This window comes from Orycteropus afer, unplaced genomic scaffold, assembly GCF_000298275.1.
Source record: "Orycteropus afer afer isolate SDZICR_OR568_19922 unplaced genomic scaffold, OryAfe1.0 scaffold00267, whole genome shotgun sequence".
In the NCBI taxonomy this organism is placed as follows: Eukaryota; Metazoa; Chordata; class Mammalia; order Tubulidentata; family Orycteropodidae; genus Orycteropus; species Orycteropus afer.
Genome location: NW_006921854.1, coordinates 1,482,504 through 1,507,792, shown reverse-complemented (window position 1 = coordinate 1,507,792; position 25,289 = coordinate 1,482,504). Strand labels below are relative to the sequence as shown.

The 25,289-nt window shown below is 43.6% G+C and overlaps 1 protein-coding gene across 1 annotated transcript in view; it reads right to left on the bottom strand.

Moving 5' to 3' along the window:
- Positions 1 to 516: 516 nt before the first annotated feature.
- Positions 517 to 25,289, bottom strand: part of GRIN3A (glutamate ionotropic receptor NMDA type subunit 3A) — a 250,352-nt gene continuing 225,579 nt past the window's right edge. The window contains exons 9-11 of the mRNA XM_007950325.1: positions 10,204 to 10,368; positions 7,356 to 7,432; positions 517 to 856 (exon numbers count right to left, since the gene is read on the bottom strand). Of these exons, the coding sequence (XP_007948516.1) occupies positions 517 to 856; positions 7,356 to 7,432; positions 10,204 to 10,368 (582 nt within the window). The remainder of the gene's footprint in view (positions 857 to 7,355; positions 7,433 to 10,203; positions 10,369 to 25,289) is intronic.

Genomic DNA, 25,289 nt, shown 5'->3' with positions numbered 1-25,289 from the left:
GCAGAGAGGGCTGAAAACCAGAAATGTTTACTGTGGCGCCTGAAAGCAAGCTTGATAGGAGCTGGGCTGTCTGGTTATTCAGGTCCCCTCCAAAAAGGCCAACTCAATTCCAACTCACAGCCACCCTGTGGAACAGAACAGAACTGTCCCATTCGGTTTCCAAGGCTGGCATCTTTCTGGAAGCAGACTGCCACATATTTCTCCTGTGGAGTGGCTGGTGGGTTCCAAACGCCGCCCTTTCAGTTGGCAGCTGAGCACTTTAAGCACTGCGCCCCAGGGCTCCTTCCGATCCCTTCCTCCTGACTAAGTGGAGATTCCTGCTCTAGAAGGCCTCCCCGCCTGGAGGCCTGGGGTGCGCCTGGGAAGAGGCGCTGCTGCTTTCTAGGTGGGGAGGGCAGACTTGACCGCTAAGAAGACCGGAGCGTCCCCACACCGCTGTCAGTAGTTACAAAAGAGCGTTACAAAGTGTCTCGAGGGCTCAGGAGTGCCGGGCACTGAGGCGGCGCTCGCGCCCGCCTAGGGCTCGCGCGTCCGCTCGGTCCTTTGGTACCCCTCCAGCTCTGATTTCCGGCTCACGGCCAGCTGCAGCTCCTGGCGGAGCACCTGGATCTGCCGCTCCAGCTCCGAGAGCTCCTGCGCCACCGAGTTCCGAGCTCCGTGGAGGGCATCTGCTCTCCCATTGGTGGTTAGGGAGGCGGGGCGCGCTCTCCTCCTGGGAGGCAGAGGGAGGTCCTGCTGGCTCAGGAGGCCCGCCTGGCTTGGGCCTCCCTCGTCGTGAAAGATGTATTTGCACCGGTTGTCATGACCCAGGTTGGAAGTATTCCACACGGCAAGCTGACGAGGGCCTACGCTGCACCTAGGAAACAAAGAGAGTTTAGCTTTAGCTTGCATTCTGCAGCTCTCAAGGTGCTGTTCGCCATCTGTTGGCCATTTCCTGTGTGACAAATGGGGACCTGCTGTGCTCTTCAGGATGAAGTAACGAAGTCCTGGAGAGGCTGCGTGCTTGTATGCCGTGGGGCCAAGAGGGGCTAATAAAATTCTTCTCAACTGAGTTCAAGGCCTCATCAAGTCTTACGCTGCTCTGAAGCTGTAAGGGCATATTATCTGAAGGGCTGGTGGAACGGCTATGGCACATGGTTTCGTGATGGACTTCACATGCGTTTCTATCCCCTTCTTTCAAGCAGGGCTCAGAGGCAGCACTGCCCTGAGACATCCTATGGCCATAAAGACGATGCTGTAGTCCAAGTGCAAGGCTGTTAATTGAGCTCTTGGGCTGTAAGCACGTGCCTGCTGACAGAGCTTATAATATGGCTCATGCTTGGTCCCACAGGACCAGCCCGACGTTTGCTACTTGATTCAGGGCAGAATAAAAGCACGTAGGCAGCAGGTTTCAGGAAAGTTTCCCATTGGAGGGGTGACTTTATGTGGGTTGAAAATGACAGGTGAGGTCTGAAGCTTAAAAAAGAATCCCCAGAAAGCTCTCAAGTTCTTGCTGGGATAATGGAAGTCAGCTAGAAACTGATTTGCAGTGCTTTTTTAGGCTTGCACCTACCACCATCACAGGGAGATGGCTGAAGACAGCAGGAATGGCACCAGAGGAGAAGGGTCCCGTTTCAGAAATACACAAGACTCCCCTGCTCTAACAACAGATATGAGCCCCAAACCAGCATAACTGCTGATTCTGGTTAAAGGAGGAAGAGGAGGAGGACGTGGATAAGGTGGAGGATGTGACCACTTTGGCACCTACCACGGGGCAAACCAAATCACTGTATCAAATCCTTGTATTTTTGTTCCTGTACTCTTACGGTTGCCTGGAGGAGGAGTGGGAAGGGAAAGAGGGAGGGATAATAGTCCTGATTCAGTTACATTGATAAGATCAGTCAAGTCTGGCCCAGATCAGCAAACTGCCCAAGTGACCCAAAGATTCATGAGCAACTCGCTGTTCCAGATGTTAAGTACTGAGATGATTTCCCACAAAGCAAAAGCATACCCACACCATTAAAATACACAAACTCCAAAGCGTCCTGACATTCTTTAGCATTTTTCATAATTTACCTCTTTTATAAATCAGCAAGATACACCAGAGCTCGGTTTTCACGTGTTCGGGGCTGGCTAAATGTTCTACAGTGAACCCACTAGTAGCTCCCCTGTTCTTAGACCTGAGCCAAAGAGAAAATGCCACCGTCATTTTCTTTCCAGCCTTTCAGTTCCTTTTAATTTTTATTTCAAGTATTTTCCTAGTGAGTTTTAGAACAATCTTGGTTTTATGAATTATATGGTTTACAGTTTTTTTGTGGTGTGTGTGTATCTTGCTTGGTGTGAGACAAAAGAGAAAAGGAAGGGTGTGCATCAAGAACCCAGTGGGGTTAAAGATAGAGACCAAAACTTAGAAATGGTAATGTTGAACCATATAACACGGATAAACTTGAAGAACATTATGCTGAATGAAATAAGTCAATAACAGAAGGACAAATATCGTATTAGTCCACTACTGTAAAAAAGTTTATACACGGAAGGAAACTTTGTTACTTGGTTCCCAGGGATAGGAGATAGAAGAGGAGGGGGGGGCTAAATTCTTAGATAGGGAGGGAAAAAAATTATATATATATATATACACCAAAGATTATTAGTGATTACCAGTGGTAGGAGGGAGGGGGAAAGGGAAAACTTGTTTGCGGGGCATTGAGTTCATGCTAATGGTGGTGGATCCATAATCAACACCTGTGGTGGTTATGTTGCGTGTCAACTTGGCTGGGCCTGGTTGAGTGGCTGGGCAGCTGGTGGTAGTTATTGCCCATGATGAGACTGGCAGTCAACTCCATGATGGGATCTACCATAAGCAGCTGAGTAGCTGCCTTTGGGATGTTGTCCGCTTCCTGTCTATAAGTAGCAGCTTTGGGAATGGTCTCTAGCTTATGGCATGCTTGAACCCTGCATGTGGCCAAGTCGTTACTCAGCAGCCTGCCATGCTCTGCCAACCTTGGGACTTAAAATGGACTTGAATGAATGGCCTGCCATGTGATTTGGTAACATCGGGACTGTGCCTTTTTACTTGTCAACCTTGGGCTTGGCAGCCTCAGCAGCCAGCAGCTGTCTGAGTGAAGAAATGCCTCTAGCTCCAGTGGGCCGGGAGTTGGAGGCAGAGCTCAAGCCCAAGGCTGAGGGGCTTTCACCCAGCCCCTAGAGCCTGACACTTTGAACTCGGACTTCAAGCCTCTAAAATGTAAGAGAATAAACTCCTGTTTGTTAAGGCCATTCCCATTTGTGGTATATTCTTGTCAGAGTGGCACCTAGGTAACCAAAACAACATCTATGGAAGCAGCAGTCAAGAAATCAAACGACGTATTGCATTGGGTGAATCTGCTGCAAAAGACCTCTTTAAAGTGTTCAAAGACAAAGATGTCACTTTGAGAATTAAGGTACACGTGCCCCAAGCTATGGTGTTTTCATTCGCCTCATGTGTATGAAAGCCGGACAATACATAAGGAAGACCAAAGAAGAATTGATGCCTTGGAATTATGGTGTTGGTGGAGAATATTGAATATACCATGGACTTCAGAAGAATGAACAAATCTGTCTTAGAATAAGTACAACCAGAATGCTCCTTAGAGCATGATGAGATTTCATCTCACGTACTTTGGACATATTAGCAGGAGGCATTAACCCCTGGAGAAGGACATCATGCTCAGTAAAGTGGAGGGTCAGCAAAAAGAGGAAGGCCTTCAGGAAGACGGATTGACACAGTGGCTGCAGCAGTGGGCTGAAACATAGCAATGATGTGAGAATGGCACAGGACCAGGCAGGGTTTTGTTCTGTTGCTCGTAGGGCTGCTGTGAGTCAGAACTGACTGGCCCACATCTACCACCAGCAACATGAACAGGCTCTTGTAACGCCGACTCCTTTTCTCTGCAATAAATAATGTAGGAGAAACATCTGCTTCCATATTGTGATCCCAAATTCCATACACTCATACAGTAGCAATTCATTCATTTACCTGTTCTTTTATGCATTCAATAAATATTGAGCACAGGGGAAGAGTATCAAGTTGTAGCTGACATGGGCATTTTGCACAGATATTCTTCCAAAAGAAGAAGTTTCAAACCAACAGATGTAATTCCAATACCATAGAATGACTCATAGTGGGGAAAACCTATGGGTAGAGCAACTACATATTTTCCTGGACAATTCAGGAAACCACAGTGAGCTGGGAAGTAGACTTGGCCGCTGTGGTTCTCCTGAGCTTTGCATATTGATCTGGGAATATAGAAGATAAGCAAGAACCGGACTTCATGACAAAACTCTAGTTGCTGGCATCACAAATGTTCTCATAATTGATGTACAGAGCTTACAGAGCAAATTCCTTTTCCACACAGCAGTCCATACACATTTTGTTTAGTGACAGTGATCGCAATCCCCACAATGTAGCCGCTTTTGTCCCATTTCCTCCCTGTGGTTACTTTTGCCCTGGGTCCTCCTTTCCTATGCATTCCTGCCTTTTAAGCTTTCTCCTTGTACAAATACTGCCCTTCTGATTTCTCATGGTTGATTGTTCTAAGGAGTGTACCTACCTGGTATAAATGTTCACCTTATAGGCCTTTCTATTGTTTGGCTGAAAGTTAAGCCACAAGACTGAGTTCAATTCAATTCCAGCCCCGAAGAGTGACTAGAGTCCATAGTCTCAGGGAGTTTTGTTCCACATTTTTCCTCCCACTCTATCCAGGATCTCCAATTTTGAACCCTTTCCAAGTGGTTGGCAGTGGTAACCAGGGACCATCTAGTTCTGGGCTCAGAGTCATATAGGCTGAGGTTCCCATAGTCCTTTAGTCCCTTGGACTAATTGTTTCCATGCATCTTTGATTTTCTTCATTCTTATTTGCTCCATCCAGATGAGGTGAGACCAATAGTTGCATCTTATATGGCCACTTGTAAGCTTTTAACACCCCAGTTGCTACTCACCAAAGTAAGATGTAGAATAATGTTTTTGTGTAGTATGTTATGCCAATAGAGCTTGATGTCCTCCGTATTAGTGTTTTTTTTTTTTTTTAAGGTAAGAGTGTGTTAGACTGTTGACTTCAGTTATATTCAAGTGGGGAGTGCCTGAGTGATGCAAATGGCTAAGTGCTTGAGTACTAGCTGAAAGGTTGGCAGTTCAAACCCTCACACAGGCTCGTCAGGAAAGACAGGCCTGCCAATCTGCTTCTGAAAAGGTCACAGCCTTGAAAACCCTATGGAAGAGTTCTACTCTGTACATACAGGGTCACCATGAGTCCGAATCGACTCAAGGGCAACTGACAACAACATGTTTAAGCTGTGACCTGTATCAAGCCTTCCTCAGTGTTAGGGTGAGATTCTTTAATAAGACCAGTGAGTGAGCTGTATTTAACACCGGAAATGAACAAAACAAGCTTCCAGATAGCAATTAGATAACCCTGAGTTTCACCATTTCACTGGACCATTCGAAGGAGAGATACCGTGGTAGGACCCCAAACACTCACTGTGTTTGAAACGTTGCACATATTGGGTTGTGTGGAGGTGGACATAAGAAATATGGGGTCATGATAAGCCAGGAAGCCATGTTCTGCTTTAGCTCCTTTTTAAAATGGAAGATTCAAGAAGGGGCTTTGCCAAGAAAAGTGGGTAAGTTGAATGAACACACACATTTGGTTCTCCATTCAGGTGACAGATGTGAATATGAATCACACCACAGTTGGGATGGTATCACTGGGCTTCCTGTTTTCTTGTAGACAGAAAACAAATGCTTCCTCATTATAAGCTGATGTCTTTGCTGCTGTAATGTCTTCTTCTGATTCTCCGGTTTAAAACTTATGTTAAAAATAATTACAGAAAAAAATATATGTGCAATGACATGGAACAGCTGTGACCTGATTAGTTTATAGCTTGTCACTCACAGGGTTGCCGTAAGATAGAGCAACACCATAGACTGAGAGGGAGCAGGGACAGTGAGTTCACAATGGGAAAGAGACTGTGAGAGGTAATGGAAATGATTCTGGCAAGCTAGATACAAGCTGGAGTGAAGGGGAGAGCGGTGGTCCTAGAGGAGATAAAAACAATGAAAACAAATCATATTTTGTACCTCTTCTTTTCCTCTATTATGAATAAGAGGTGTGAGTGTCTGATTTTAAAATTGCCCAGAGAGCCAAGCTTTGAGCTGAGGCTATAGCATAGATGACAGAGTTGCTTGGAGGTGGTGCCCCAAACCAAGACCTCTGGGCATAAGAAAAAGCCAGGAGGATGCCGTAGGCAGCATCCAATAGGGGTCAGTGAGGAATCAGACAAAAACGTTTCTGACACCTCTAGCCATCATGGATGAGGCCACAGTCATTCACAGACTCACAGTGAAGGTATGGAGATTAAATTTTCATTTGTCATCAGCTTATTACTTCCTATTAATGAAATGTTTTTCTCTAGGGGTTTGTAGTAACAGTGCTAGAAAATGGATTAGGCAGCACAGTCTGTTGCATATTTCAAATATTTCTGGGAGTGCTGACAAAGGCCATATCATGAAATCAATCACTTGTGGTAATTATGAATTGAGAAGTAGATTGCCCAATCTTCCTGCTGAGGAGTGGCTGGTGGGTTTGAACTGCCAGCCTTCTGGTTAGCAGTCAAGTGCTTTAGGCACTACACCACCAGAGCTCCTCATGTATTTTGTACATAATAATAATGGTTAACTTTTATCAGGGATTACTCTGTGTTGGGCTTTATATGTGTATTATCTCATTTAATCCTAAGAAAAAATATACGAAGTAGGTACTGCTCATTGAAGTTTCACAATGAGGAACTAAGGCACCACTCATTGAATTGATTCCAACTCATAGGGATCCTACAGGACAGAGTAGAACTGTCCCATAGGGCTTCCCAGCCTATGAACTTTATGGAAACACACTACCACATCTCTCTCTCATTGAATGGCTGGTGGTCTTGAACTGCCAACCTTTTGGTTAGCAGCTCAGTGCTTAACCACTGTGCTACCAGGGCTCCTTAACTGAAGCACAAAGAGGTTGAATGAATAGCTTGTCACACAGATTGTACATGTCTGAGATAGGATTTGAGTCTCAATGCTACAACTAGAGTCCAAGCTTACACTTTAAACCGTGACAGTATATTTTCTGTACTGCATTTCACTGTCCATGTATGTATATATATTTGTTTATTTATCTGCTCTATTTCTATCTGAAACTACATGTATTTATACTGGTTTTGTTTATTAACAATCTGATTCTGATTGGAGCTGAATTGTTTATACATAATTTCTCCTTCAAGCGTGGAGTTTCAGCTGTATCTTTAAACTTTTATTTTAGCAAATATAAAGACACCCAACACGGGCCTCTTACCTCTTTTCCACACGTTTAGTCTTGAAGCGTTGCTGCTTTTCCTCTACAAAGGATGTGTTCAGTGCTCTATGTAATCTCTGGTGCAAAGAACAGATTCACAGGTAGAGATCGTTAGAAACATAGTTGGGTCAGAGCACAAACTATGGCCTGAGGCTTAACAGTGTCTCTGGTCACTACAGACCTTGGCATCTTTACACAAATTTCCAGGGCTGCCCCAAAATATATTAACATTCAGTCCCAAATCTCAAAAGAAAAAGAAATCTAATTGTGTAGGTTATTATTCCCCTTGAGGGAAAAAGGTATTTCCTAGCCTAGAAACGCTCTGGGTTGTGAAAGGGTATGTGATGTAAAGAAGAGTTACCATAACTAACGTGCAGCAAAAGACTTGCTACAGTTGATAAGGTGAGTCAAGAGCTTAAGTCTGAACTTCTTAGTAGTCAACACAAAGAAGGGAAGGCTCTCGGAGTTCAAGTAATCATGGTGATATACAGTGGAATAGATCAGTTGTCTGCAGAATTTGAGGAGACAATATACTTCTTGGACTGAAAGTAGGAAGAGCAAGGTTCCATTGCAAGCAAATCAATCATAGCAATCTATCTAAAAGAAAAAAAAAAAAGTACTGTGTTTCCATTTGACTCTTAACCTAGCATGGCCAGACTTTGTCTCACCTACTTCAGTCATGTTGTCAGAAGGGACTGTTCCCTGGAGAAGGATCTCATGCTTGGTAAAGTGGAGGGTCAGCGAAAAAGGGCAAGACCCTTAACGAGATGGACTGACACAGTAGCTGCAACAATGGGCTCAGGTACAGCAAGGATTGTGGGGATGGCATATGACTGGGCATTCTTCTGTTCTGTTGCACTTGGGGTCACTATGAGTCAGCGCTGACTTGACAGCACCTAACAACAACAACAGGGCCTCTGGTGGCGGAGTGCCTAAGGCATTTCACTGCTAACCAGAAGGCTGGTGGTTCACACCCACCACCCACTCCTTGGAAAGAAGATTGGGCAATCTACTTCCACAGTGATACTGCCTCCAAAACCCAAGGAGGGGTAGCTATGAGTCAGATCTGACTCAATGGCAGCAAGTTTAGTTTTGAGTTTAACAACAATGACAGCGGCACTACTGAAGAAAGATCTGCTTCCATAAAGATGACAGCCAAGAAAACCCTATGGGGCCGTTCTACTCTGTGACACATGAGGTCACCATGAATGACAGTCAACTTGACGGCAATGGGTTTGTTTTTTTGGTTTGTGTTAGCACATTAACACAACTTGGGCGTCCGCACGGGACTAGATGGATGGGGCAAAGATAGCAGAATGAGCCCTCCCTGCGGAGAGGGCAGGAGGGGTCCTGGCCCTGGGAGGCTATGGTGGCTCAACCAGCCTCACCATGGTCAGGTGGAACGTCCGGAAGGCATCTGCCAGAGGCCTCCCAAGACTACACTTGGCCCTCTGTGCCAACTCCCTTTAAAGAGAAATGTGCAAGTGGAAGGTTTGGTCTGCTGCACAGATCCATTTCTCCCTGTGAATCAGTGTGTGTGTGGTGTCTGCATTGTACAAAAGAGCTGTGATTCTAGGAGGCTTGGCCTTGGCACCCACACACCTCAAACCTCTGGGCCAGGGAAAAGCAGAGAGAACAGAGAAAGGTGGGTTCACCCTAAAGGGGAACAGCGACTTTGAAGCCTTTAAGTTCGTTGAACTCATTGCTGTCAAGTTGATTCTGATTCATGGTGAACACATAGGTCACCTATGTGTTCTGTAGAACGCCCCTATAGAGTCTCCAAGGAGCTCTGATGGCATAGTGCCTAAGGCACTTGACTGCTAACCAGAAGGTTGGCGGTTCAAACCCACAAGCCACTCCTCAGAAGGAAGGTTGGGCAATCTACTTCCGTAGTGATACTGCCTTGGCAACCCAATGAGGGGTTGCTATGAGTCGGGGCCGACTCGATGGCCCCTAACAACAACAACAACAATAGAGTCTCAAAGGCTGGAAAACTTTATCGAAGCAGACTGTCACATCTTTCTCCCAGGAAGCAGCTGGTGGGTTCAAACCACTGACATTTTGGTTAGCAGCCAAGTGCTTAAGCACTGTGCATCAGGGCTCCTTTCAAAGCCCATTTACAGGGTTTCAATTTTGGCAAGAAAAGAATCTGCAGGAAACAAATCTTTCACATCCTCTCTTCAAATTATCACTATTAACTGAAAGCAAGTAATTTTTTTTTTCCTATTGATTCCATTTTTGTAACAATTATATAATTTAAGGGGAAAGTGAATTAATAGGATACAGGGAACTCTACCATCTATATTGAGAGTGTCTGCATCACCTTCATTCTCTTGGTAACTTGTCATTTGTAAGTTTGACCTCCAAAAATCCACTGCCATTGAGTTGATTCCAACTCAAAGCAACCCCAGTGGGCAGGGTGGAACTACCCTATAGGGCTTCCAAGGCTGTAAGTCTTTAGGGACGCTGATTGTCTCATCTTTCTCCTGCAGAGCAGCTGCTGAGTTCAAACCACTGACCTTTGGGTTAGCAGCTTAATACTTTAACCACCGCACCACTAGAGCTCCTTAAGTCTGACCTCAACTCACTGCCATTGAGTCAATTCTGACTTATAGTGACCCCCGTTGGTTTTCTGAGGTGGTACATCTTTACGGAAGTAGATTGCCCCATTTTCCTTCTGTGGAGCAGCTGGTGGACTTGAATCGCTGACCTTCTGGTTAGCAGCCAAATGCCTTAGGCACTGTGCCACCAGAGCTCCTTAAGTCTGACCTAGGGCTTGGTAATGATATCCTTCCCTTACTGGGAATTTTGAAGTGTAAGAACATTGAGAAGGACTCGTGGCACTCACCTGACTGGTGTGGAGCCAGTATTTCAGCCGGGATTTATTTTTGATTCGTGGTAGCAGCAGCCTGTACACTATGTGCTCACCAATGGTTGTCAAGATGGACAAACCGAATCCAATGCACAACAGCATGAAGAGTCCAGAGAAGTGTTTGATGCCCATCTGCAAAGTCTGTGGCAGAACAGGAAAGGAAAGGCATGAATGAGATGCTCCACCTGGCTCCCCACGTGTTCACACTGAGATGTTTCTGGTCCAAGGGAAGCTGGAGAGAAACAGTTCCCCCCCTCCCTGCTCTGCAGACTTCCCTGTAATCTTCTGTGAAAGGTATTTAGCCTGGACCGAGGGCTGCTGCACAGCACACTTCCTAGGGCCCTAATCACACATTAGTCTCATTGAATGAATGTTCCCTGGAGTTGTGTGGAGGCCCAGGACCTGTATTGTCTTCCCTGTGAAAGAGAAAGAGAGCAAGAGAGAAGGGGGCTGTATTTACGATGTACTAGAGCATTGAACAGTCATCAATGGAAAAACTCTTCCCTCATGGATAAAGAATCAATAGGGTTAAGAAAGAAACATGATGAGTTCAATAATTCTGCAGTTTAGAGGTGGTAGGGGATATGGAAATCATCTAGTGCAGCCTCCTTAATTTTATAGCCAAGGGGCCTGGAAGCAGAAAAAGTAAGTAAATTGAAGCTGATGACAAATTTAGGTAATCATGGAGGAGAAAGAGATGGAGCTTAATAACACTGATTGCCTGCTTACTTTTTACCAGGAATTTGGTATGGTGGGTATAAAAATCCCTGTGATGGTGCAAATGGTTAACACTGTGGCTGCTTACTGAAAAGCTGGAGGCTGGAATCCAACCAGAGGCTCGTTGGAGAAAGACTTGGTGATCTATGTCTGAAAAGAAACCAGTCCTTGCCAACCCCACGGAGCACTGTTCTAGTCTGACAAGTGCTTGCCAACCCCATGGAGCACAGTTTTCTTCTGACGAGTCCTTGCCAACCCCACAGAGGACAGTTCTCCTCTGGCACAGAGGTCACTGTGAGTCAGGACCAACTCAAGGACAACTGGTTCCTGGTTCTAGTTGAGCACACTGAAGTTCTGGCCATTTTCACACAACAAAGTTGGTCTATAAACCCGCATCTGTTTAGCTCCAAAGCGTAGCCTCTTTCCACTACACAATGAAACAACAGCAGTTACAGCAATAATAATAGTTACAATAACTGTATGTGGCAGGCATTTTGCTAAGTGATTTACATATGTCATCTAAAGAATCCCTCACAAAAATGTGGAGCGAAGTTCAGAAACACAAAAATGACCAGAATTACTGGTCAGATAGAGACTGGTGGAAGCCTTGAGACTATGTTGTTGTTGTTATGTGCCGTTAGGTCATATCTGACTTATTGTGACCTTATGCACAGCAGAACGACACACTGCCCGGTCCTGTGCCAGCCTCACAATCCTTGCTATACCTGAGCCCATCGCTGCAGCCACTGTGTCAATCCACCTTGTTGAGGGCCTTCCCCTCTTTTGTTGACCCTCCACTTCGTCAACCCTCCACCCTACCAAGCATGACATCCTTCTCCAGAGAGTGGTCCCTTCTGACAACATGACAGAAGTAGGTGAGACAAGGTCTGGCAATCCTCACTTCCAAACCAAGACTATGGCCCCAGGTTATCCTTCGGGCCTAAAAATGGACTCACTTCCATGGAGTGGTTCTCAGCCCAACACTAGAAAGACCTACATGCAGAACACCTACCTTAGGGAGATGCACCCACTTACTCTAGGCAGATGCACCCCTTAGATCAATCAGCCATGAGACACCAGAGGGCCAGCAGTCACATAGAGGGAAAGCTGGACAGACAGGAATGCGTGGATAAGAAGGGCACAGGCAGGGGCGGGCACAGCCGTGAAATCAGATGTGCATCAACTGCTGAATGTAAAATCTGCTTTGTAAATTTGCACCCAGTGCACAATTAAAAAAAAGAAGAAGCAGCAGCCCTCACATCTGCTCTATGAAATAGGTATTTTTCAGTCAGTGACATTGATCCTGCGGAAGGAAGACATTTAATATACTGAGTGCCCATAAGTGCCAGACACTCTTCTGATGGAGGTAGGAGGGGAGTATGAGCCCTTCAAGCAGCTTGAGTCTAGGGAGGGGGCAAACATATCAACCATAGGATGTAACTGAGCCATGCTTTCCTGAAGTTTGTGAAGAAGCTGGCTCAGGAGGTAGGATTTGCAGTAAGAAGTAGAACTGGGGGGTTGGAGTGGGCGTGAGAGCACTCTAGGCGGAGGGCGCCATGACCAGGGGCGAGAAGACATGATGTTCCTGCACAGTGGTGGGGGTGTGAAATCGACTGGCTCAGGAGCAGGCAGGAGGCCAGTATGGGCCGGGAAAACAAGGCCACACTGTGGACGTCCTTGAATGTCAAAGCCAAGGAGTTCAGTTGTTACCCCTTTGATGATGGCTTTTGGTCATCATCATCATCAGTTATTTAGTGCGTAATGTGTGTGAGGCAGAAGGAGCTCTGGTGGTGCAGTGGGGAAGGCACTTGGCTGCTCACCAGTTCAGTGGTTCAAATCCACCAGCTGCTCCATGGGAGGAAGATGAGGCAATCTATTTCTGTAAAGATTTACAGCTTTGGAAATCTGGCGGAGGTTGCTATGAGTCCGAAGCGACTCAATGGCGGTGGTTTATTTTTTATTTTTATTTTTTTTGGTGTGTAAGGAACAGTTCTAAGCACTTTATTGATGTAGCAACTTGCTTGTTATGCGTTGAATCCTGCCCCCCCACCCCGCAAAAAATATGTATTGGAAGCCTAATCCTTATACCTGTGTATGTAATCCTGGTTGGGAATATGGTTTTCTATGTTATAATGAAGCCATATCAGTGCAGAGTGTGCCCTAAACCTAATCCCTTCTGAGTTATAAAGAGAACAGATTAAACAGGAACAAGCAGAAATGGGGGTGGGGTGGAGGGTGGGGGGTGGGAATAGGTGTCACATGAAGATTACCAAGGAGCCAAGGACTACTAGGGCTATGGAAGCCCAAAGAGACCAGGAAAAGTTCCTTCTGTAACTGACAGAGAGAGAGTTTTCCTCTGGAGGCGATGCCCTGAATTCAGACTGCTAGCTTCCTGAATATGAAAAAGGACCTTTCTGTTCTTCAGAGGCACCCATTTATTGCATTCCTGTTACGACACTGAATAGCAAGATACTGCTAAATCCTCAGAATGACCTATGAGATAGGCACTGTTACTATCTTCGACTTATAGATGAGGCAAGTGAGGAGGAAAGAAGTCAAGTGACTTGTCCAAGGTTGCCTAGTTAGGAACTGAGTTAGGACTGGGATTCAGACCCAGGCAGCCTGGCTTCAAAGGCCACACTCTTAACTGCTTCCTGTGACTGATATGAATGATCTGTCCATCCTCCTTAAGGCGTCTTCTGAAGGCAACTGTCCCCCCTCTACCCATCCCAGTCCTGGAGAAACAGGCAGCCAGGCACGGCCCAGGCAATGGAGGGCCTGGGAGGTCGGTCTGGGGCCATGGCTCAGGGGCAGAGCTGGGGGCTGTCAGGCTGTAGTGGGACTGGGCCATGGATTTGCTTTCCCTCATGACGACACTGAGGCAGTGGCTCAGGACATGCACCAACTCCAGGGGACTGAGCCACAGGCAGGAAAACCAGGCAGAGGACCTGGGGAAGAAGGCAGAGGCCTAACCCCAGGGCACAAGGAATGCTGGCCTAGCTGTGGTTTTGGTAGGGAGATGCCTTGGGCCCTAGGGATAAAATAGGTATGAAACAGGTACTAGGACTCTTCCTGTGCAAATGGTGACCAAACCTTGGGCTCCAGAAAGTACATACAAAAGTGTCTGAGAATAGCCTTGGCCTGGACCTGTAATGTGTAGAACCCATCCACTGTCATCCAGTTGATTCCATCTCATAGCGACACTATAGGACAGAATAGAACTGCTCCACCATTTCCAAGGCTACATGTTTTTATGGAAGAAAACTGCCTCATTTTTCTCCTGTGGAGTGGTTGCTGGGTTCGAACTTTTGAACCACTGACCTTTTGGTTAGTAGCTGAATACATTATCCACTGCACCACCAGACCTCCTTGTAATGTGTGTAGTATACAGCTATTGTAGAAGAATTCAATGACTGTTGTGAATTAAGATCAAACTAGGGAAATCCATTCTGGACTTTAACATTATCAAACATTCAGCAAAATTGTAAGCAGGTGGGCATTGCTTTCTTATAAGACACTATCAAGCTCAGAAAGAGAAGTATGGCTTACAGTAAGTCATCTTGCCTTTTAAACACATGGCTTTCCCCTGTTTTATTGTCAAAACAATGATTAGTCTCATTTTCCTCTTACTCCCTTGATAACAAATAGGCGGTATTCCATTTATAGTATACACACCTTCCCTTAACATTCTGTTTTTATTTTTACATCCACACACTAATAGACTAATGAAAGTAGTTATTCTTTATTAGGCACCCAATCAATATGTGCTCATGTACATGCATAGATAATCCTATAATATACCCTATAAGGTAAATATTATCATCTCTATCTCACATTTGCAGAAATGGCATCTCTAGAGAGATGAATTTCTATGCTTGAGATTATACAACCTAACATGTGGGGAAGTTAGTTAGCATCTGGATCCAGAACTGCCTGATGCCAAAGCCAGCACTGTTTCTCGAGCAAACCATTGATGGTACCCACATCCCTCACTGCTCATTCATGATAACAGCTTGCAAAAATTTTAATTCCAAATTCACCATGTGAGTTGAAAATCCACGATGCTTTGACTGTGAGCACCACTGAAAAGTTTGAAGCCTTGTCTGCGTCTGGGTGATAAGCTGTACCTCAGCTGTTCTTCCCACAGGGGCGTGTTGTTTTTAATCCTGTTAGGCATCAGATATTTGCATTTTCCCCACATTATTATGTGAACACTTTTTTTTTCCTAATAAAATGAAACTTGCTCAACTAACTACTCATCACTGGACAGAGAAAGAGGAAGAAGAGGAACAATGAATATTCAATATCAAATTGTTGAGACATATTTAGATCATGCAGACAACATGAGAATTGTTGTTGCAAGTGACAGGAGCAGAAACATCACATCCAGAAATGTGATTACAAACCCAGTCTCACATTGTCAAGAGCTGTATAAATGAATGCAGAGAGAAGGTAAACAGACATATGTTTTGAGTTTTTTCATCCCATTGCTTAATCTGCAGCTACAGAAGATAGCTCACAGCCATGCACTTCCAGAAGCCCAAGTGCCGAGGAGAAGAGATTGTCCAGCGTTCCCCAGGACTTGTTGTTGTTATTTGCCATCGAGTCGGCCGTGACTCCTAGCGACCCCTCCTTGGGTTTCCGAGGCAGTTTTCACTACAGAAGTAGGATAGCCCAACCTTCCTTCTGAGGAGTGGCTGGTGGGTTTGAACTGCCAGCCTCCTGGTTAGCAGTCAAGTGCCTTAGGCACTATGCTACCCGAGCTCCCCAAGACTAGCTAGGGGCAAATCTCCGCCATGCATGGTTTCACTTAATCCTTTCCCAGCTCACTCTAACCCACCAACTCACTTAGCTCTTTAGTCACTAAGTGACCATTCAAAACATTGCTTTGCTTGCTTATTTTAGTTTGCTAAATGTTGGAAACCTTGTTATGTTTAACATCCTATTTTATTGTTCATTTATGTTATAGTATGTATTTACTGTTAAGTGGAGGGCAAACTTGGTTTGCATTTGATACTGCACCCTGCGTGCGTGGTGTTTTCAATGCTTTATGTCTGCAGTTGGTGGCAGGCCACACATGAAAATCAGTACACTGTATACTAACTAGTAAGCAGCTATAGGTGTTTAAGAATGTTTTAGTAATACTTAAGACACTAGTTGGGAATTTTTGATAAGGTGGGAATTTTAAATTATTTTTTCCCTTTAAAATAATAGAAAGGGCTCTCACCATCTGAAAATTCATTAGGCAACACATTCCCAGGAAAAGACTACTGTCAGATAGAAAGAGATGTCTGTATCTCCACACGTTCTGCTGTGGTTTTGGCCAGACCAGATCACCAGTGTTTTCAGCGACGGATGGAGGCCAAGACCACCAATTATGTTGTCACCCAAACCCTGCTTTGTATCTTTTTCAGACATGGACCGTTGAAACATCAGATAGCCGGCTAGACAGCTGACTAATGTATTTCACTCATCATTTGTCTTAGTTGTTACTGGTTAAGACTTAGGCAACTAAAACTCTTTGCCCGCAGTCTATACTTCCCAAAAACACAGCAACCAGTCCATCAAGAAAGGGAAGAAAATATATCAAAGAAAGTGAAGTAATCAGGGGTGTCCAATGGGGAAGTCATTGATGGCTTCAACAAGAGTTGTTTTGGTAATGGGTGGTGACAAAACCTTGGTTGGAGTGCGTCCAGAAGAGAATATTAAAACAAAACAAAACAACAAACTCACTGCCATGGAATGGGATCCGACTCATGGCGACCCTTCCTTGGGTTTCCGAGGTGGTATCATAGATTGCCCAACCTTCTGAGGAGTGGCTGGTGGGTTTGAACGCCAGCCTTCTGGTTAGCAGTCAAGCGCCTTAGGCACTATGCTACCAGAGCTCTTCCAGAAGAGAATGGGAGGAGAGAACTTGGAAGCAGAGCACAGACAACTCTCTGTTGTTGTTGTTGTTATGTGCTGTCGAGTTGGCCCCGACTCATAGCGACCCCTCCTTGGGTTTCCAAGGCAGTATCACTACGGAAGTAGGATTGCCCAACCTTCCTTCCGAGGAGTGGCTGGTGGGTTTGAACCGCCAGCCTTCTGGTTAGCAGTCAAGTGCTTTAGCCACTATGCTACCAGAGCTCCTTCTAGAGGACCAGAAAATTGTTTGGTCTTTGTTGCCTTGGGACTGGATAGAACAATTGGGACCCAGTCCAAGGCTGTGGTCATAGTAGTGTGCATTGGGGTGATAGCAGAGGTGAGCTTGGCCGATAAGAGTTGATACATTCATATGCCCATTTGTGAGGAGGGGTAGAAGATGTATACCTGTACGAGATGTGGGCTGCAGCCTTAAAGATCACATTTAATGGAAGAAACAAAAGAGGAAGTGATTAACACAATCCAGGGAGACAGGGCAGGAGGTGAAGGAAACGGTCCTCACCCATTTGGATGAATGAAAGCACCCAGACCGATAACAATCAGGGTCTGTTCAAACTTGTCATCACTTCCCAGGTCCCGGGGGCTGGGACACCTTGACCTTCTCCAATGTGGAAACTGCTAGTGCTTCATCAACATGGCCATCGCCCACATTGCTCAGGCCAGGCTGCCTCTCTGTTCCCGGCACTCACTGAGCCCCGACCCCTCCGAGTCTTGAGCAACCATCTTTTAGGCTTGGGACTGGTACTCAATTTGCTATATTAGCTCCACTGTGGAGTCTTTTGAAAATTTTACTTTATTATCAAGACAACTTAAAATGTCAGAAAAATATTTTTAAAAGATTAAAATTGGGGTGATTATTCATAATCCTTTTACCATAAAAACAATTATTTCCATTTTATCTTCTGAACTATAACATAGCATGTAGATCTTTCAGAGTTGTAAACACTGATATAACAATTATGCATTATACTTTTTTTTTAAAAAAAAAAACTCTGAATTTTATTATTTTCTAAAAATTTCTGAGTTTAGAGTCATTTATTTATTGATTTTAATGGCTCCATGTTCTCACCTATTGTTTTCTCATAATTGACTTAACTATTACCAAACTGTCATGTTATAGCTTTAATTTTCTATTACTTATCATAAATATCATAAATAATTTCTGCAATAAAAACCTTGTGTGTATAATGTTTTTATAAAATCCTTTTGGATTCTTTCTTTGAGATGTATATTGCATTGGTGAGGTTGCCAGGTCACAGCACACAAATGGTGTCATGACTCTGATATGTGAATGGCCCTCAAGAAGAACTGAAACCATTGCCAGTGCCACCTGGGTGCCCGATGCACAGGAGACCCACATCCCTACTATTGCTTGGCTTTATAATTCATCCTTTTCTCCTGCTTAAATATTCTGATTCATATTTATTAAGTTAGTGAGGCTCAAGGTTTTTCCATGTTGACTTTTCCTGTCTCCTTGGTGTGAATCATATATTTACATCTTTTTCCCAACTGTGCATTTAGAAAGTGTAAAGATTTTGATAGAAAAAGCTATGAACCCTTTTCCTCCATTATTAGTTTTTCTATTATGTTTATGGTTGTTTTATTACACAGAAGTTTGAAATGTTATATGATTGTCTGTTGATTGCTGTAAACTCTTCTACTGCTGTTAGACACTATCAGTTGTTGGGATAAATGTTTTGTGACATGCTGCTGGATTTTTAGAAAATGGTGAACATTTCAGTCCATCTTGAGGTTTTTGTGCTTTTGTGCTGAAGATTGGAATTATATAAATTTCTCTTCACTGAGACTTTTAATTTTATCCAAATTCTTTAGAGGAAACTTAACCAACAAAATGGCTTCTCCCACCTTAGTGTTGCCTATATCCTTATACATCAATTTTTAAAAAAAATTTTATTGATTCGGATGAAAGTTTACAGAGCAAATGCATTTTCCATACAGCAGTTCATACACATTTTGTCTCATGACATTGACTGCAATTTCCCAAAGTGTAACAGCTCTCTTCCCACTACCTCCCCATAGGTACCTCTTCCCTATGTCCTTCCCTCCCATGTATTCCTGCCCCATGAACTGTCTCCCTGTGCATACACTGTCCTTCTGTTCTCCCATGATTGAGCCCTTCAAGGAGTGTACCTACCTGATATAAATGTTCAGTCCATGTGCTAGTCTTTTATTTGGCTGAAAGCCACAGGAGTGAATTCAATTCCAGAACTGAAGGGCAGCTAGGGAAGTCTCAAGAGTTTAACCAAGCTCTATCAGACCAGCAAACCTGCTATTTATTTATTTATTTTTATGATTTTGAGTTTTGTTCCATATTGTTCTCTCACTCTACCCAGGATCTCCTACACAGATCCTCCTCTGAGTGGTTAACAGAGGTAGCTGGGCACCATCTAGTTCTTCTGGTCTCATGGTCATATAGGCTGAGGATTGCATGGTCTAGCAGTCCCTTAGACTAAATGTTTCCATGTGTCTTTGGTTTTCTTCATTCTTCTTTGCTCCAGATGAGGAAAGACTCATCATTGCATCTAGATGGTTGCTTGCAAGCTTTTAAGATCCCATTTGCTACTTGTCAAAGTGGGATCTGGAACAATGTTTTTGTGTAGTATGTTATGCCAATGGGCTTTATGTCCCGTGACCATGGTCCCAAGCTCACAGGTCCAACTACTCACTTCCTCTGGGTAGCTGGCTGTGGCCAAGAAGTCACCACAACCTTGTCCCTTGTCAGCTCTACTATACACCTAGGAATTCTTACAGTCCATCAGATATGCTTGCTTATACACTAATTTTGACATAAAATCCTGATTTTTTAATATTGGCAAACAAAAAAATCATTGTGAGAACAACAACAACAACAACAACAACAAATGAACCATACAAGAAAAAAAAAAATGCCATGAAGTCAATTTGCTAACTTGTGGTGACCCATGTGTTACAGAGTAGAACTGCTCCAAAGAGTCTTCTTGGCTATAACCCTTACAGAAGCAGTTTGCCAAGTCTTTTTTGTGTGACACCACTAGGTGGGTTCAAACTGCCAAATATTAAGTTAGATATTGTTGTTGTGTTATTGTTAAACCACAGCCATCGAGTTGAATCTGACTCACCACAACTCCCATTGGTTTTCCAAATCTTTATGGAAGTAGATTGACCCATCATCCTTCTGCAGAGTGGCTGGTGGGTTTGAACCACTAACCTTCTAGTTAGCAGTCAAAAGCCTTAGGCACTGTACCAACAGAGCTCCTTTGTTGTTGTTGTTGTGTGCCGTTGAGTCGGACCAGACTCATAGTGACACCTCCTTGGGTTTCTGAGGCAGTATCACTATGGAAGTAGATTGCCTCATCTTCCTTCTGAGGAGTGGCTGGTGGATTTGAACTGCCAGCCTTCTGGTTAGCAGTCAAGTGCTTTAGGCACTACGCTACCAGAGCAACTCCAGAGCTCCTTTAGGTGCCATTAATTCTGTTCTGACTCATAGCAACCTTATGTGTACAACAAAACACTGCCCAGTCCTGTACCATTTTCACAATCATTGCCATGCTTTAGCCTACTGTGGGAGCTCTGGTGGTGTAGTGCCTAAGGCATTTTACTGCTAACCAGAAAGCTGGAGGTTCAAACCCACCAGCCACTCCTCGAAAGGAAGGTTGGGCAATCTACTTCTGTGGTGATACTGCCTCGGAAACCCAAGGAGAGGTCGCTGTGAGTCGAATCTGACTGCACAGCAGTGGGTTTGGTTTTTAGTTTTAGCCTACTGTAGTAAACACTGTGTCAATCCATCTTGTTGAGGGTCTTCCTCTTTTTCAATGACCTTCTACTTTACCAAGCATGATGTCCTTCTCTAGGGCTTGTTCCCTCCTGATAACATGCCCAAAGTACCTGGGACGAAGTCTCATCATCCTCACTTCTAAGGAGTATTCTGGCTGTAATCCTACAATGACAGAGTTGTTCATTTTTCTGGTAGCTCATGGTATATTTAATATTCTTTGCAAGCACCTTAATTCAAAGGCACCAATTCTTCTTCAGTCTTCCTTAGTCATTGTTCAGCTTTCACATGCATATGAGGCAATTGAAAATACATGCCTTGGGTCAGGCAGACCTTAGACCTCCAAGTGACATCTTTACTTTGGAACACTTTAAAGAGATCTTGCCCAATGCAATATCCTGTTTGATTTCTTGACTGCTGCTTCCGTGGATGTGGATTATGGACCCAAGTAAAATGAACTCCTTGACAACTTCAATCTTTTCTCCATTTATCATGAGGTTGCTTATTGGTGTAGTTGTGAGGATTTTTTTTTTTCTTGATGTTGAGGTGTAATCCATACTGAAGCCTGTAATATTTTATCTTCATCAGTAAGTGCTTCAAGTCTTCTTCATTTTCAGCAAGCAAGGTTGTGTCATCTGCATATCACAGGTTGTTAGTGAGTCTTCCTCCAATCCTAATGCCACATTCTTCTTCAGTAGTCCAGTTTCTCAGATTATTTGCTCAGCATACAGATTGAACATGTATGGTGCAAGGATACAACAGTGACACACACGTTTCCTGATTTTAAGCCACACAGTATTCCCTTATTCTGTTTGAATGACTGCCTCTTGATCTAGGTACAGGTTATGCATGAGCACTATTAAGTGTTCTGGAATTCCCATTCTTTGTAATGTTATCCATTATTTATTAAGAGCCACACAGTCAGTCAAATGCCTTTGCAAAGTCAATTATACACAGGTAAACACCTTTCTGGTAGTCTCTGCTTTCCATCAAGATCCATCTGACATCAGCAAAGACATCCCTTGTTCCATGCCCTCTTTTGGATCCAGCTTGCATTTCTGGAAGTTCCCTGTCAATATACTGTTGCAACTGTTTTTGAATTGTATCTTCAGCAAAATTTTACTTGCATATGATATTAATTTCCATATTCTTTTGGATCACCTTTCTTTGGAATGGGCACAAATATGGATCTCTTCCAGGTGGTTTGCCAGATAGTGGTCTTCCAAATTTCTTGTTATAGATGAATGAGTCTAGCATCTGTTTGTTGAAAGATTTCAATTGGTATTCTGTCAATTTCTGGAGACATGCTCTCTGCCAATGCCTCCAGTGCAACTTGGACCTCTTATAACACCACTGGTTTTTGATCATATGCAACCTCCTGAAATGGTTGAACATTGACTAATTCTTCTTGGTACAGTGACTCTGTGCATTCCTTCCATCTTTGTTTGATGCTTCTTGCATTGTTCAATATTTTGGCCATAGAATCCTGCAATACTGCAACTCAAGGCTTAAGTTTTTCTTCAGTTCTTTTAGCTTGAGAAATACTGAGTGTGTTCTTCCCTGGTTTTCTAAATCCAGGTCTTTGCACATTTACTATTATATTATGATACTATTATAATGGGTGCTCTGGTAGCATAGTGGCTAAGACACTTGCCTGCTAACCAGATGGCTGGTGGTTCAAACCCACCAGCCACTCCTCGGAAGGAAGGTTGGGCAATCCTACTTTCGTAGTGATACTGCCTCGGAAACCCAAGGAGGGGTCGCTATGAGTCGGGGCCGACTCGATGGCACATAACAACAACAACAACAACTATTATAATAGTATTATATTATAATACTATTTCTTCTCGAGCTGCCCTTTGAAACCTTGGTTCAGCTCTTTTATTTCATCACTTCTTCCTTTACTTTAGGTATTCTATGTTCAAGAGCAAGTTTCAGAGTTTCTTTTTACATCCATTTTGGTCTTTTCTTTCTTCCTATCTTTTTAATGATAATTTCTTCACGTATGATGTCCTTGATGTCACCCTACAACTCATCTGGTCTTTGAGTATTAGTACTCAATGTATCAAATGTATTCTGCAGACAGTCTTTATATTTATGTGTAATATACTCAAGGTCGGGAGCTCTGGTGGTGTAGTGCCTAAAGCATTTGACTGCTGGCAGTTCAAACCCACCAGCCACTCTGTGGAAGGAAGATTGGGCAATCAACTTCCGTAGAGATACTGCCTTGGAAAACCAAGAAGGGGTCACTAGTTCTGTATGCCTAGCTGGGATCAACTCGATGGCAGTGACTTTTTTTTTTTTTTTTGTATACTCAAGGTCTTTGGCTCTCCTGGACTTGTTTTAGTTTTCACTTGGTCTTTGGCTCTCCTGGACTTGTTTTAGTTTTAACTTGGACTTGCGTACGAGTAATGAATGGTCTGTTCTGCAATTGACCCCTGATCTTGTTCTGACCCATAACTTTGAGCTTCTTCATCCTCTCTTTCCGTAGATGTAGTCTATTTGAGTCCCATGTATTCCATTTGGTGAGGTCTATGTGCAAAGCAGACATTTATGATGTTGAAAAAAGTAGTTGCAATGAACAAGCTGTTGATCTTGCACAATTCTCTCCTGTGATTTCCAAAATAGTTTCTATCACCAAGGTCATATTTTCTGACTACTGATTCTTCTTTGTTTCCAACTGTCACAATCCAATCACCAGTGATTATCAATTCATCTTGATTGCATGTTGATCCATTTCAGACTGTAGAAGTTGGTAAATATCTTCTATTTCTTCATCTTCGGCATTAGTAGAGAAGCTCTGGTAGTCCAAACCCACCAGCCACTTCTCGGAAGGTTGGGCAATCTACTTCTGTAGCGATACTGCCTCAGAAACCCAAGGAGGGGTCGCTATGAGTCAGATACAACTCTATGGCAGTGGGTTTGTTTTTTGGTTTGGTTGTCATTAGAGGTCAGTATGTAATTTTGAATAATAGTTGTATTATCTATCTTGTCTTCCTTGAAGGTGTGTGAATATTATCCTATCATTAACAGTGTTGCACTTCAGGATAGATCTTGAAATGTTGTGGATGATGAATGTGACATCCTTCCTTTTCAATTTGTCATTCCCAGCATAGGAGACCATATGATATATTCACCCAATTCAAAATGGCCAATGGTATTCATTTCAGCTCACTAATGCCTACAATATCTATCTTTATGTATTCCGTTTGATTTTTGACAACTTCCAATTTTCCTAGATTCATACTTTGCATATCCCACATTCTGATTACTAATGGGTGTTTGCAGCTGTTTCTTCTGATTTTGAGTTGAGCCACATCAGCAAAGGAAGGTCTTGAAAGCTTTGCTCCACCCATGTCATTAAGGTTGATGCTACTTTGAGGAGTTGGGTTTTGAATGCCTTCCTATTTGAAGGGCTCATCTTCTGGCAGTAATCAGACAATGTTCCACTGCTATTTATAAGGTTTTCAGGGACCAGTTGTTTCAGATGTTCACAGCCACATCCTTCTGCCTAGTCTGTCTTAGTCTACCAGCTCTGCTGAAACCTGTCCACCATGGGTGAACCTGCTGGTTTTTTGAAATACTGGTAACATAGCTCCCAGCATTATAGCTATATGCAAAACACCACAGTATGACAAGCTGCCAGATGAATGGTGATTTCGGTTAGTAGTAGAGTGCTAATTTTCTGCGTCAACCAGAGATTCTATATTGTGAGAACAGATATCACGTAGAACTGATGACAACAACAAAAATTAATACTTGTTGGCTGAAGAGCCCATGAGTGGTCAGGTATCGTTCTCTCATCTATCAGCTTTATTGCTGCTACAGTGTTCCTTCAGTGTTCTGCTCATCATGAACTGGCCAATCCCTGTCTAAGGTGACACATGACTCACAGTTCAGTCATTTCTGTAGTCACTAGCCAACGGACAATACAACAGGAGCAGAGGCCCATTCTGATTCTCAGTCTAGTGATCTTTTTAACCTCAATATAAGGTAGAAAAGTACCCTATCTTAAAAAATATGCCAGCCTCTCCCTTTAGAAAGCATCAAAATAGATAAAACAGTAGCCAGACTATTTACTGTGCATCCTAACAGAGAACATTAGTAGCATAAGTCTCCAGGGATATTTGTGTCTAAGATCAGTTAAATATAGTCACCTATTTCTTAAGTCAAGATGAAAAGTGGGAGATGATTTAAAACTGTCTTGCCTAATGTCTTAGTTATCTAGTGCAACTATGAGAGAAATACCGTAGATTTGTGGCTTTAACAAAGGGAAATTTATTTTCTAGTTTAGGAAGCTAGAAATCCAAATTCAGAGCACTGGTTCTCAGAGCACTTTTCTCTGTGTGTCGGCTCGAAGGTGGCACCTTGCCTCTTCAGTTTCTGCTTCCGGTTCCTTGGAGGCTCCATGTGTTCTTGGCACCTATCTGACCCCATCTCTACTCTGCTCACTCATTTCATCTCTTTTTTATCTCGAAAGAAATTGATTCAAGATACACTGTATTCCCAAATGGGATTATAACCACTGGCATATAGGTTAGGATTTCAATCCTTGTATTTGGGGGACATAATTCAGTTCATAACATCTAATATCTTTGTAAGAAGTTCTGGTTGTGTAGTGGATAAGGCATTTGGCTGCTAACCAGAAGGT